Source organism: Molothrus aeneus, chromosome 15, assembly GCF_037042795.1.
Source record: "Molothrus aeneus isolate 106 chromosome 15, BPBGC_Maene_1.0, whole genome shotgun sequence".
In the NCBI taxonomy this organism is placed as follows: Eukaryota; Metazoa; Chordata; class Aves; order Passeriformes; family Icteridae; genus Molothrus; species Molothrus aeneus.
This window is the reverse complement of record NC_089660.1, coordinates 10,748,114-10,761,096: the sequence shown is the minus strand read 5'-3', so window position 1 is coordinate 10,761,096 and position 12,983 is coordinate 10,748,114. Positions and strand designations below refer to the sequence as shown.

The 12,983-nt window shown below is 45.0% G+C and overlaps 1 protein-coding gene across 3 annotated transcripts in view; it reads left to right on the top strand.

The window, feature by feature from the left end:
* Positions 1–11,243, top strand: part of FNIP1 (folliculin interacting protein 1) — a 64,757-nt gene extending 53,514 nt beyond the window's left edge. For all 3 annotated transcript variants that reach the window (XM_066560136.1, XM_066560134.1, XM_066560135.1), the window contains 6 exons: positions 1,640–1,809; positions 3,121–4,546; positions 4,904–5,072; positions 6,562–6,759; positions 7,099–7,214; positions 8,027–11,243. In XM_066560136.1, coding sequence (XP_066416233.1) covers positions 1,640–1,809; positions 3,121–4,546; positions 4,904–5,072; positions 6,562–6,759; positions 7,099–7,214; positions 8,027–8,105 — 2,158 coding nt within the window. In that variant the 3' untranslated portion in view covers positions 8,106–11,243. The remainder of the gene's footprint in view (positions 1–1,639; positions 1,810–3,120; positions 4,547–4,903; positions 5,073–6,561; positions 6,760–7,098; positions 7,215–8,026) is intronic.
* The last annotated feature ends 1,740 nt before the right edge of the window (positions 11,244–12,983 follow it).

Sequence of the window (12,983 nt, the reverse complement as noted above, 5' to 3'; positions counted from 1 at the left end):
ATCTTTCAGAATCAGTTATCATGTGATGAGCAGGATTCTACATTCAGGAAGAGCTGTGTCTGTAATACTGTCAGACCACAAACCTTAAATATCATTTTGAAAGGCCACTAAAGAACTGCTGTGCTCTTTAATGCTCACTCACCTCTCTGGCCTCAGGCCCCAGCTGTGAGCAGATGTTGAAAACTGAAAAAGAAAGAAAGAAAGTTCCTGATAAACTGGGGAAAATCTGATAAATTTACTCTTTTGTCAATACTTTATCCCCTTTCCTCAGGGCATGAGTAGGGGAAGTTTTTAAAGAGTTTATCTCCATTAAAGTCCTAAAAAGAGCACAGACCTAGTTTGGGTGGGGATGGCACAAGCAGATCAGATGTTTGGTCAGGGGCACTGCTCCCTGCAGGTGGGAAGGGGCTGCTGCTCCCATCCTCCAGCTCTGTCACCACCTTTGTCACCTCTTCTGTCCCCTGAGGTGAAGGGGACAGTGGTCACTGTGCTCTGCCTGCTCCTGCCCCAGGGCAATGGGAGAAACCACAGGGAGTTGTGAGGGGTGCTGATGTATTTTCTAAAGATCAGTTCCTGCTTTAGTGGAGCTCTTTGCTGGGGTTGTCTCCTTTGATCTCTGCCATTCTGAGTCCTGTACATGCTGGTTACATTTAAATAGTCATTTATTTGGGTTTGTTTTCTTTATTTTAAATATAATAAGATTTTAAGTGATGGAAACCAGAGAAAAATTAAGCCCTTTATCCTTCCCAATCTAGTTTTAAATCTCCCGTCCTCCTTTGGCTGTCTCTAGTGTGGCTGCATGGAAGCTGTAGGGTTCCTGATGCTTGTAAATTATTCAAATGACACCATTTTGAGACATTTGGCTCTTTTCCTCCCCACACATGAGCCACTGAGCCACAACAGCACCATGTGTTGGTGTGTGGAGCCTCCTGGGCGAGCTCCTGCCAGGAAAACCAACTGGTAAAACTCCACAGAGCAGAAACCTTGCTCTATCATTGCAGTAAATCAGATAGTTCATGTTTTTCAGGAAGTTTTTTCACCTCAATTGCTTAGCCAGTGAAAACTGTTTTGCCAGCCTAAGAACACAGCTTCTCTGGCTGAGCTACAGAACTTTGTGGGGATTATTTTTGAAAAGGAGCAGCCATATGGGCTGAAATTGCACAATAGTTAGGTGAAAGAACACAGCACCCAGCTGTTTTACAGGTTTGGCAGCAATAGTCTTCCTTCTCATCCACAGTCACAAGGGGTTTGGGATCTCCTTGGAGTACAGGGGCCACACAGTGCCAGTGCTTTCTTACAGTGAGTGAAATAAATTGGTTTTGAGATGTTTTACAACATAAAACTTGCAAAATAGGAAGTCTTATAATTATTGCCAAACAGAGTAAGTGAGATGCCACAAAGTTAAAATATTTCATTTTACTTTAAATGTGTGTTCTAAAAAAGAGCTTTGCCAGGGTGGGAGGGAGGGTCCAGCCACCCTTTCTCTCCCCAAGGAACCAAGACTGAAGGGATGATCTCTGCTGATTTTATCAGGCTGTTTCTTTAATCCTTGATCCATATAGACTAGAGCTGCTGTCAGTTTAACATCTTGAGTGTATATCTGGAAAAAGAAAAAACATGTTGAACATTTTGCTTTCAGATTTTTACCAGCTTTGCTGACTGCAGTGCTGACCAACCACCTGGCCTGGGTCCCCACTGTCATGCCCAATGGCCAGCCCCCAATAAGGATCTTCCTGGAGAAGCATTCTTCCCAGAGTGTGGACATGCTGGCCAAAACTCATCCCTACAACCCACTGTGGGCTCAGCTTGGTAGGTGGCAAATACCTCTGAACCCCCAGCAGCTTTACAGAAATGGGAGTGCATGAGGTGGGGTTTATCATGCTGCTTACTCCCCTCCCAGGTTATTTATTTTCAATACAAAATGAGAGAAAAGTGTGTTTCAAGCTTAGAGGTGGTCACTGTGGTTTTTTATGCTCTAAGTTTTTAAGGCATTATCCATTAAAAAATGTTAGCCAAAAAGTAAAGCCCTCTTTAGTCCTCTGTGTTGGGTCCCTTAAGGTCCCCTGTTCTGGTGCTGGTGGAGGATTCCAGGCCTCCTCTGGTCCTCCTCCTCCTGTAAGGAAAATCTGCTTTTGTGTTTTGGGATGCCACTATCACTAAACCTCATTCTGGAATGAGAAAATGAAGAAAATTCATCTTTTGATCCGAAGTGAACATGCTTTTAATACAACAGGGTGAAGCAGAACAGGAAGTCAAAGCTTGGCAACCCCTAGGGAAGGTCTCAGAGCCCAGTGAGTGCTGTAGCTGGTCACACTGTATGATAATTGCCCGGGAAAGAAGAGCAAGGGAGGTCAGATTGTCCTGCTCTGCACACAAACTCAGTCATAGGATTTGACTAGGGAAGGCAAGGAAAGTTTTGTGAGGTTGTCCTATTATTGTACAGGTAGGAATGGCCAGGGTGTTGGCAAGAAAACTTGATTTCAGGCCTCATGTGGCTTGAGGGACCCACTGTGGCGAGGGAGGCCTTCAAGAGGACTCCTTGTCCCCTCAGCCCTGCAGTCATGCAGTGCCCTCATACCTCCAGAGCACACAGGCACTTGCCCAGGTGACTCGAGTACAGCCAGAGCACCCCATCCAACCCACAGCAGAACTCAAGCAGGGCAAGAGAAGGAGGTTGGCTTGAGCCATGCACCTGTCATGGTCACTTTTTGTCCTCATTCCTGGCATAGGTTTGTTTCTTCTACAGCTTTCTTTTGTGGGTAAAAGTCCAGCCCACTTTTCAGATTCTCTAGGGTAATTTGGCACAGATGCCTCCTCTCTCCCATGGCTGTATAAGGATCCCAGGAGATGAGCCTCCAAAGCTGGAGTGAGGTGGTGTGAATGCTCCCTGATGTGTGAGATCAGATGTCCCCCTGACCACTGGCTCACCTTACAGATCATACCAACAGCATCTTTGGGATTCTCTTACTGAAAACAAAATACAGCACAGCTGTTTTATCTCTACTGCTTTAGTATTTCTCTTATAGACCTGGTCTTTGAAAACCAGCCCAACAGCTGTGTGTTAGAAGAATAAATTATTGCAAAGATCCAAATAATTGTGTGTTTAATTTCCTGTCCTAGGTGACCTGTATGGGGCCATAGGATCACCTGTGAGATTAGCAAAAACAGTCGTGGTTGGCAAAAGACATGACCTGGTCCAGAGGTTGCTTTATTTCCTCACTTACTTCATCAGATGCTCTGAACTTCAAGAGACACACCTGCTGGAAAATGGGGAAGATGAGGCCATTGTCATGCCTGGCACTGTGATCACTACCACGCTGGAGAAAGGAGAAGTGGAAGAGTCTGAGTATGTGCTTGTCACGATGCACAAGAACAGGGGCAACTTGCTCCCCACTGAGTCTGAAGAGATGAGAGCTCCCAACTGCAGCTGTAAATACTGCAAATGTCCCATTTCCCTCGCACAGAACATAGAAGGTGTTGCACAGCAAGAGAGAGAAGACATGCAAAGCACTCCTAAGGTAGAGCTGGAATCTTCTTCAGAGGAGAACAGAACCATCGTTCCTGAGGATTGCCAGGAAGATGCCGTGGATGGGACACAGCCAAGGCCCTGCCTGGATACCAAACTAGAGACTGTGGTGTGCACAGGGTCAGCTTCACCCGAGAAATGTGTGGGGACAGAATCTTGTTTGGAGCCAGCAGGCAGCACGTGGAGGAGCGAGGATGCTCTGGAGGCGGGCAGCCAGGCAGGAGGGGGCACAAGGACACCTGGCATTGCTGTGGAGAAGAAGCCACCTGATAAGCTCTTCATGGACACGTTCCCCTGCAGCGCTGCCGAGGCTCAGACAAAGGTGACTTTCCTCATCGGAGATTCCATGTCACCTGACTCAGACATTGAACTGAGAAGTCAGGCAGTAGTGGAACAAATTGCCAGGCATCACAGCCCGCCAGCAGCGGAGGCAGGAGTGTCTGCTGATCAGAACTGTGAAGCTAAACAAACTGTTGAGGACCAAAATAGAGACTGTGGGACAGCTGAACCCTTTCCTCAAGTTGCTGCTGAGCATCAGAGCTGGAACTCAAACCCATACAGTGCTGAGAGCATGAGTCTGTTTGGTGAATATTTCACTGATGACAGTTCAGTTGAAACCCAGACTACTGATGATATTCCAGGGCAAGCAGCTGCAAACCTTCTTGCTCACAACAGTAGTTTAGAATTTTCTAAAAAGCTCTGTACAAAGGCTTGCAAACCACCTAGTGAATTTTGTAAATTTATGGACTCTGTTCGACAAGAGACCTACAAAAACTGCTTTAATGAGCAGGACCAAAGAGAGAAAATCTCTATTCGTGTCCCCCATGGGGACAGGGAAAACGTAGAGAAAAAAGTGGCCCCGGGAATTGATTGGGACATTCCAAGAAATGAGAGTTCAGACAGTGCCCTGGGTGACAGCGAGAGTGAGGATACTGGCCATGATCTAACTAGACTGGGCAGTAACTATTATGGAGGAGAGCAAGAAGACTGGGCAGAGGAATATGAGATTCCCTTCCCTGGGTAAGTACTGTTCAGCCCTAACAGAGCATAAAAAAGATGGAGCTTCTTCTCATGTCACATATTTGGAGGACTGTAGCCTAACTTGGCATTAGGGGCTGGAAAAGTGTCTCTTGAGCTTACTGGTTGTTGGGGAATATTGAGAGATCAGTTGTCTGGAAAAAAATACTAATGGTGTATTGTGATCTTGGCTTGTATTCTCTGCTTCCATGACAAGCTGACTGCAAAAGCTGACTGTAAACTTTTTTAAAAGTGCTTGACTTCAAGTTGGAAGAGATATGAAAAAAGTAGAAATGCATCCTATGTAAGGTGAATTTGCTGTTTACTGTTGTACATCTCTTTGATATGCCTTTCTTGCAGGTCAAAATTAGTTGAAGTCAACTCTGTCCAGCCCAGTATTGCCAATTTTGGAAGATCCTTACTAGGAGGCTACTGTTCCTCTTACGTCCCTGACTTTGTTTTGCAAGGAATAGGAAGTGATGAAAAGCTGAGGCACTGTTTGGTGTCAGATTTGTCTCATGCTGTGCAGGTAATTAAGCTATATTTGGTAAATGTATTTCTCACAGTAGGGAAAGATAAATGTTTGTGAAGGTACAAACCTGCTGGAAGTGGAAATATTTCCTGTCACAGCTCCTGTCAGATTTCTCTAGTCCCAGGTCACCAATTTTTCTCCTCTCTCAATTAATGTATCTGAAAAACATGGATATTCCACTGCAGTTCTGGAGCATGAAAGAGGAGACTTCCACTGAAGCCAGCTGGGAGGCTTGTGCCCTGGGAAGATGGATCTCAGTGCTGAGCTGTATCACTGTCTCCTGTAGCTTGGCAGCTGATGGTTGTGTCCCCACAGGATGGAATGATGTTAAACAAGCCCATATTCTGAGCTTGTGCCTCTCTCCCTGGGCACAGAGTCCTTCTGCAGTGGTGCAGAAGCTCTCATTGCTCTCTCTGTCCCTGCACGTCTGACTCATGTGCTGCTGCTTGTACAGCAGAATGTGTTCTCTGTCACAAATGCTCAGTATTTTGGAGACATTGCTCCTTCTTCAGGATAGTAGTCCATGTGTCCAATAGCACTGTCTTCATTGGAAAAGGAGAAACCAATGTAAAGATAATGGTCTGAAGGGAACTCGTGCTTCTGACATGTTGGAGATTATCTCTCCTCCACAGCAGTTTTCCCCTAGATGAACTGGGCCATGTCTAGGAAGTTGGTATTTCCTCCCCCTTTTACCAGGAAAGAAGTAGAAAGCAGGCTGTCACTGAAAGTGTGACATCTGCTCCCATCTAGTTTAGTCTCCAGAGGATAAGGAAAAACAGGCTGCTGAGCAGCCACTTTCCTGAGACCTTCCAAAAAAAATCCCTTTTCTCTACTCACTTCAACAGTGTGCATTAGACCTGCAGCCCTTCTCTGCATGCCCTTGCTGACTCCTTGGAAGCAGATAATTGCTAACAGTTCAGCCAGAAAATTTATTAGGGAAGGAGAGTGGGTTTCCAAATACTCCCTTTTTGAACCCTTTTTCGTGGCTTTGGAGCGGTGGAACGCCAGCAGGGGGGAATGGCAAGGCACAGGCTTGGTTCCTAACTCCCTCTGCTGGCCTCCCGTGAAGGAAAACCTGTGACAGCTGGGAATGATCTGACCTCGTTAACACACTAAACAGCAAGCTGGATTTCTGGTGCTTTCAGTTTTAGGAGTTTAAAATACACTTTAGATATATTAGAATTCTTTATATCAAATACCAAAAGATGTAACTGTCAGCCAGTGACATGCTTTAAAGCCTGTAAGAAAAGATAAAATAGCCACTATCCTTCTAAGACTGTGCCTTGTTCACAAAACCCTGCTGGTTTTAATGGATGGAATGCAATGTGGGCAAATGTATTTTCGGTGAAGCAGTGTCTGGGATGCTATCCTGCTATCCAGAAATGCTGTCCTAATATCCAGGAGGGATATTTCTGTGAAAAGTTTTGTGAAAAGAGTGCTGTCATTTGTCATTCTTGGGGCTCTGCTCTTCATTTTTTGTTCCTAGCATCCTGTTCTGGACGAGCCCATTGCAGAAGCTGTCTGCATTATTGCAGACACGGACAAGTGGACGGTGCAAGTGGCCAGTAGCCAGAGGCGAATGATTGAGAATAAACTAGGAAAAGAAGTGTTAGTCTCCAGTCTCGTCTCCAACCTGCTTCATTCCACTCTTCAGCTTTACAAGCATAATTTATCTCCAAACTTTGTAAGTCTAAATGGAAATCACAAGGGCCACGGTTTTGAAGCACCCTTTAACTTCCCAGGTTAGAGATACGTAAGGCTCTGCCTAGTGTTTGTTTTCATAGCCAGTGCAACTTCTGGTGTAGCTGTTTGTGTTGCCTATTGAAATGCCACTCTAATCAAAACAGCTGCCTCATTAATTTTGATGTAACATGTAATCAAAGGCTTCTGCTCAAAAATGAAAGTCCTGCCAGTGAATATCTCACCTAGACACAGCCACAGAACAGTCAACAGGGGTGTGGGATCTGTGCTTTCTGGTTTGGTTCTGTCTTCTCCCTGACACAACTCCTTTTGCTTTTTTTAGTGTGTGATGCACCTGGAAGATCGGCTGCAGGAGCTCTACTTCAAAAGCAAGATGCTGTCTGAGTATCTGAAGGGCCAGATGAGAGTCCATGTCAAGGAGCTGGGCGTGGTGCTGGGGTATGGTCACAACCTTCTCCCAGCAGTGCTACCCTGGGTGTCCTGGTGCCACACCCTCCGCCTGGGCTTGTTCCTAAGCACGGCAAAATGGATTCCTAAATGGGACTGGAACTCCTAAGTTACCCATGGCTTCAGGCTTCTCCTTAGGCTTTGCTCAATCACAAGGATCCCCCAGCCTTTCTGTCTTCCCTGCGGGCAGGAGGATGGGCTCAGCACTCCGGAGCTTATCAAACTCCCTTCTTAGTTGGTCAGTCGTCACTGAACAGCATGGGGCACCCGATTCCTCCAGGTTGACTTTCCCTACATGGCAGGAAACACTCCCTGTGTCATGTAAGGCACATAATACCTCTCTGTGGGTGTGGGGCATGGGCAGAGGAGCTATTTAAGGGGTGTTTATAGGAAGGCTCTGAGTATGTTTTCCTGCAGAGGAGTGCAGCATGAGCAGGAAGGACATAGACCATGTGTGGTGTGGACATGGCAGCTTTAGCTGGTCCTCTGCTCCTGTACTGTGTCCCCCAGCTACTATTCCCTTTACCCTGAAGTTATGCAGGAATTTTCCTTCCCCCATCTGCTTCCTCACCAGTTTGTTGGCCCTGTTAAAACCCCACCAGACAGGTGGGAGCTCGGGCAGTGCTGACACTGTGGGAGCAGGCACATCTGGAGGGGTGGGAGGAGCAATCTGGCAGCTGCAGTGTGTAACCCATGGCCCAAGTGCAAGTGCTGGGGCTCGAGCAGGCGGTGTGGGTTCTGACACGTGTTCAGCCAGTGACATTTCAGGCTGGATTAAACATGACTCTTCTGCTTCCTTTCAGGATTGAATCCAGCGACCTCCCCTTGCTGGCAGCTGTAGCAAGCACTCACTCTCCGTACGTTGCCCAGATCCTACTTTAAAATGCCAGAGGCCACAGACTTTGACTTTTTGCTTCTCTGGAAACAAAGTGGAAGACAACTTGTTCTGGCTCCTTTCTCTTTGCAGCAAGTAAAACAAACTGCTTGTTGAGCTTGCAGCACCTCCATATATGACTGCATGGTCTGCAAACAGTTGGAGACTTCTCTCCCACTTAGCAATTTATAAAAAAGGATAAAGAAAGGAGAAAGGAAAACTGAGTTAAGCCCAAGATTTCCACCACAGAAAAGCGGAGATTTTAGCAAAGCTGAAGACATGCATTTTTTTAGCAGTTTCTGCCACAGTGGCTGACTGTGACTTATACTGGGGAATGGAGGAAGAACTGCTCTGAGAAATATGTGATACCATCACCCCTTATAAACTGAACTGAGAGCAGCTGCCTTCAGCCAGGCTGCAGCTGATGAGGATCACATTAGGATCTGTAATTCTCAAGCTGCAATGATTTGTAAACAACTTCTACTTTTTCACATCATAGTCCAATTCTAAATACTTCCCAGAGGAATAATGGGGCAGAGGCCTGGGGTTTTTTTGTAAGAAACTTATTAATGACAGTCAGCTACAGAATTTATTTATGATCTTTCTCCTGGGAAGAGGAAATAGTGGGGGACAGAGGGCGACAGGGAGAACAGAGGAAGAGGCCAACAGACAAACTAGCGATGGAGATTCTTGGCTGGATGCTGTAACCAGTATTAAATGTTTATAATGTTTAAATGTTGCTTTATACTAAATGATGCTTTTCTTCGTCAACGTAATCAAAATGTTAAAAACAAAAATAATCTAAAGAGAACGTTGGCTGAAATTTCCCCATGGGTTCCCCAGAATGACATGACAATTACCTCTAACTTTTTTATGATATATAAAATCTTGGACCATCGTATTCTTTTTACAGCAGTCAGTCAGCTATTGAAATAATGAACAAGAAATAATTGTACCAAAGCATTGGGGAAAGAATGAGTAGACTATTACCCTTAATTGCTCAGGTAACAAATTGATACATTTTTTAAAACAAAGCAAAAAAAAGAAAATTGATTACACCATAGTGTAATAATATCCAAATTATTTTTTGACAAATATACCCTTGCTGCAGATAACTCTAATCCCTTTTCTACTCACTTGTGTAATTACCAGCAGGAAATGTTGTTCATTTTATTCTCAGCATTTCTCTTTTACTCAGCCATCACTGGTTTGTCATTGTATATACAATAGCTGTACGAGTAGCTGATGGACCCAACCTGGTGTAAGTAATGTAAATAGACAGTGGGAGGTGGATTATGTTTTCGAAGGCTCTACTACCTCAGTTTAACTGGACACTTCATTCTAGGCTTTGCTTTCCATATTTGTCCTAGCAGCCACTTAATGTTGCTGATTTTTACCTTCTGTTTTCATCTGTTAGGTTTAGCATATCGAAATTCATGGATTATCCACACAAGTAGGAGACATGTATTCACTTGGTCGCTAAACTCTATAAAATTTCTATAAATACATCATTCTGTAATCATCTTCTCAATAGTACAGCACGCCTGCTATTGTTGTTTGCAGAGTTACTTTAAGTACAAATCTATTTTAACCATTTGATAAACTTGAAAACAACAGGAGAGATCCCTGCCCCACCTCTGTCAGTGACAGAACTCTCCTCCTTTCCTTCTCTGGGGCCAGGATTCACCTGGAGTAGTTTTTCAGTACTACTTAAAATCTATCACCTAAAACTCTGTTCCAGGGAGATCTGCGTGGCAAACCCACTCCTCCCTTCCATGTAGGACTGAGTCTACATCAGGAAGTGACCCCAACATTCACACAGGCAGTGTCATTGGAAACTCTTTTGTATATAAAATCTAATGCTGACTGCTGCAGGGGAAAACCTCGTGTTTAATATGTGATCCAAGGATTTGTTTCTCCCATTTTTCCAATGTCCTTTCCTTGCCACACAATTATATTACATCTGGCTTTTGGAATGAGCACAAAACAGGGGCCCAGTTGTGTAAACACATTTCTAATGAAATATAGGATTGCACTCAGAACATGGATGTTTAACTCTTTGCTAGGATATGTGGTACAGGCAGTAGTTGGATACCATGTTGTGCACAGACTGGCACAGTGACCTGGCAGTGTCTGTGCTGCTGGGGCTGCCAGAGGAGGGTTCCTGCCTGTGCCTTGGGAGGTTCTGTGGGTGAGTTCATCCACAGCACGTGTCCAGAGAGCTGGGCAGCTGCCCCCTCACCCTGGCATCCCCCAGGACTGTGCTCACAGTGATCCTTACAGGAGAATACTGGTCCTCCTTTGAGCCTTTATTGTGCAAATTGTTGGGGTCACTTTGAAATGGGTTTGACTCTCCAGAAAGGCCCTTGCACGGCCTGCAGTGATGGCTGACGTGAGAGGAGAAGGAGGTGGCTGTTGAGTGGCACCTTCTCTGCTGCCCTCTGCACCAGCCAGTAATGGCATTACTGGTGTGCTCGGTCAGCCCCAGACGGAGCAGCCACGGATGCAGCTTCCTCATCATCCTCCCACCGTCCCTCCTGGCATGGCAGCAGCCTCTCCACCTCTCAGCAGTGTTGTGGGCAGAACACAACCAAACCCTTGTGTGATGGGAAGTTTTCCTGTGAGTGAACTTTTTGGGTACGTGAACAATGTGGTACGTATGTCTGTTTGTTAAATATGAAAAGGGATTTTTACAGGATATAGAATTGACTTCTTAAAATATATCACTATTCTTTTATGTGAATAGAAAACTAATGTTTGATTTATTTTTTCCACTACTCCCAATCTCCATTATTAACATGTCTTAATTTTCTGGCTGAAACCTAATTATACTAGGCACACAAATTAACAAATTTGATTTTGTTGCAATTGGCAAACACTGGGCTGCTAAGAACAAAAAACTGTTTAAAAGGACAGATTTTACACCTTGCATATGTTTTCCCTATTAGTTCTTAGAGATGTTTTATGACAATTTTTTGCTTTCTCTAAATTATTTAGATGGTGGTACTTGTAAAATGCTGGGTAAAATGTACATACTTGTTATCTCTTCTGTTTTTGTATATATTTCCCAAGATGTGCACTTGTATTATAATAACCATTCCCAATTTTAGGGGAAATTTGTGCAATAAATACAGTATGTCAGTTTAGTTCTGGTACCTTATGTGTCCCTTTTTTGACATGTGCCTTGAGTCTGTGGGTGAGTGAACCATGTTACATTTTACACCTGTCTCCTCTCAGCTCCTCTTTTTGGGGCATTGATTCTGGCACTTGGCAGTGCTGCGGCCATTTTAATTTGGGATTTCATAAGGAATTAATTGTTTCAAATAGGAATTTGTGATTGCACTTGCTGTCCCTTCAGCTGTGAATGTTGTTGGCCCCCAGAAGGCAATAGTGAGATGGGAGGGAGGTCCTGATGCTTGATTTTGTGTGAAGTGAACAACATAAGCAGAAAGCAGAAAGCCATTGTCTTCCACTGGTTCATACATTTGTTCCTAAAGTGACTTGCAAGGAAGTTTGTCACAGATGTGTTTGCCATTGTGCTTGTCACTGCATTTGTGCCCATCTACCTGAGTACAATCCCTTCTCTGTCTCTCTGGGCTGCTGCACGGGAATGAAGGTTATTGAGGAGTTGTTTTAAGGTTTTATTAGATCTAAGTTTAAATTGTGATAGCAGTGCTGCCAAGAAAAGTGAAGTAATAATCATGCAACAGGAAAAACAATTAGGAAGGTGTAGCAGAGTGTATAAATGATGCTTTAAAGCATCTGGGTTAAATAAGGTCCTGTGTTCCCAAAGAATGGAAAAAGGACAAACAGAAAATGGAAACTGTTGCTCAAAGCAGCTGCATCTTCTATTTTTGATAAATGCTACATGGATTCCTGCCCTGGTACATACCTGCCCCAGGTGCCCTTGCCACACACGAGGTGCAGGATGAGCTGAGGGATGAGCTGAGGTCAGTGTCCCCAAGCCCTGTCTTGCAGTGACCAGAGAATGCTGTGGGTCCCACATTCAGCACAGCCAGACAGCACTGGAGTCTTCTAGGATTTCCACTTGCACCTGCCAAGTCATTTAAAAGGATGCCCATGATGGGAGTGTTTGGAAGAATGGAATTTGTCCCCTCTCAGAGGAATGAAGGCCACAACAACTGACTCAGGGTGCTTAAACTGGTCCTGGTAACACCACCCTGAGGTTTCCCTGTGTGCAGGGATGAATTGCTCTGACTGCCTTCCCTGCTGGCATCCCAGGTAACACTGTGTCAATGGCTCAGTGCTCCGTGTGGGTGAGTCAACAAAGGCAATTAACACGGATTCCTTGCCTTTTAATACTGATAACACAGGGGGTTTTTGCTGGCCTGGTGAACTGTTCCATGATGGATTCACAAGGCAGACCCTGCAGTCCCACAGCAGCACTGAAGGTGTCAAGCAGGCAGCTCCAGCAGAGTCTGCAGCAGGAGATGCTGGGCTTTAGCTGGGAGTTCTGTCATGGAACACTGAGATGTGCACTGTCAGACCTCCTGCAGGGCTTCTTGGGCTGAGTGCACCTGACAGAGGGCAGAGAATTTTGTGTTACCAGAGTAGATGGTCATGAGGTGTCCTCCTGACGGGGATGGCAAGAGTAGTTGGAGTCATGTGTCTGTGTGGGTGTTTGGCAGCAATGATGTGAGCAGTAAATTCAGCAGTGTAATCACTGCAGCATCCAGAAAATGTTGATGTTAATGCCCAGAATTTATTTCCTTTTTAACTTTCCAGCTAGACTGGGACATAGCACTTGCTAGGCAATATTTTTAAAGTATTGTTGCTCCTTTTCTGTAATTCCCTTAATTTTCCTGAAACAAAAGCAAAAGCTAATTCACTTAGCTGAGGCAAAGGCAGGAAGGAAGCCACAGGCA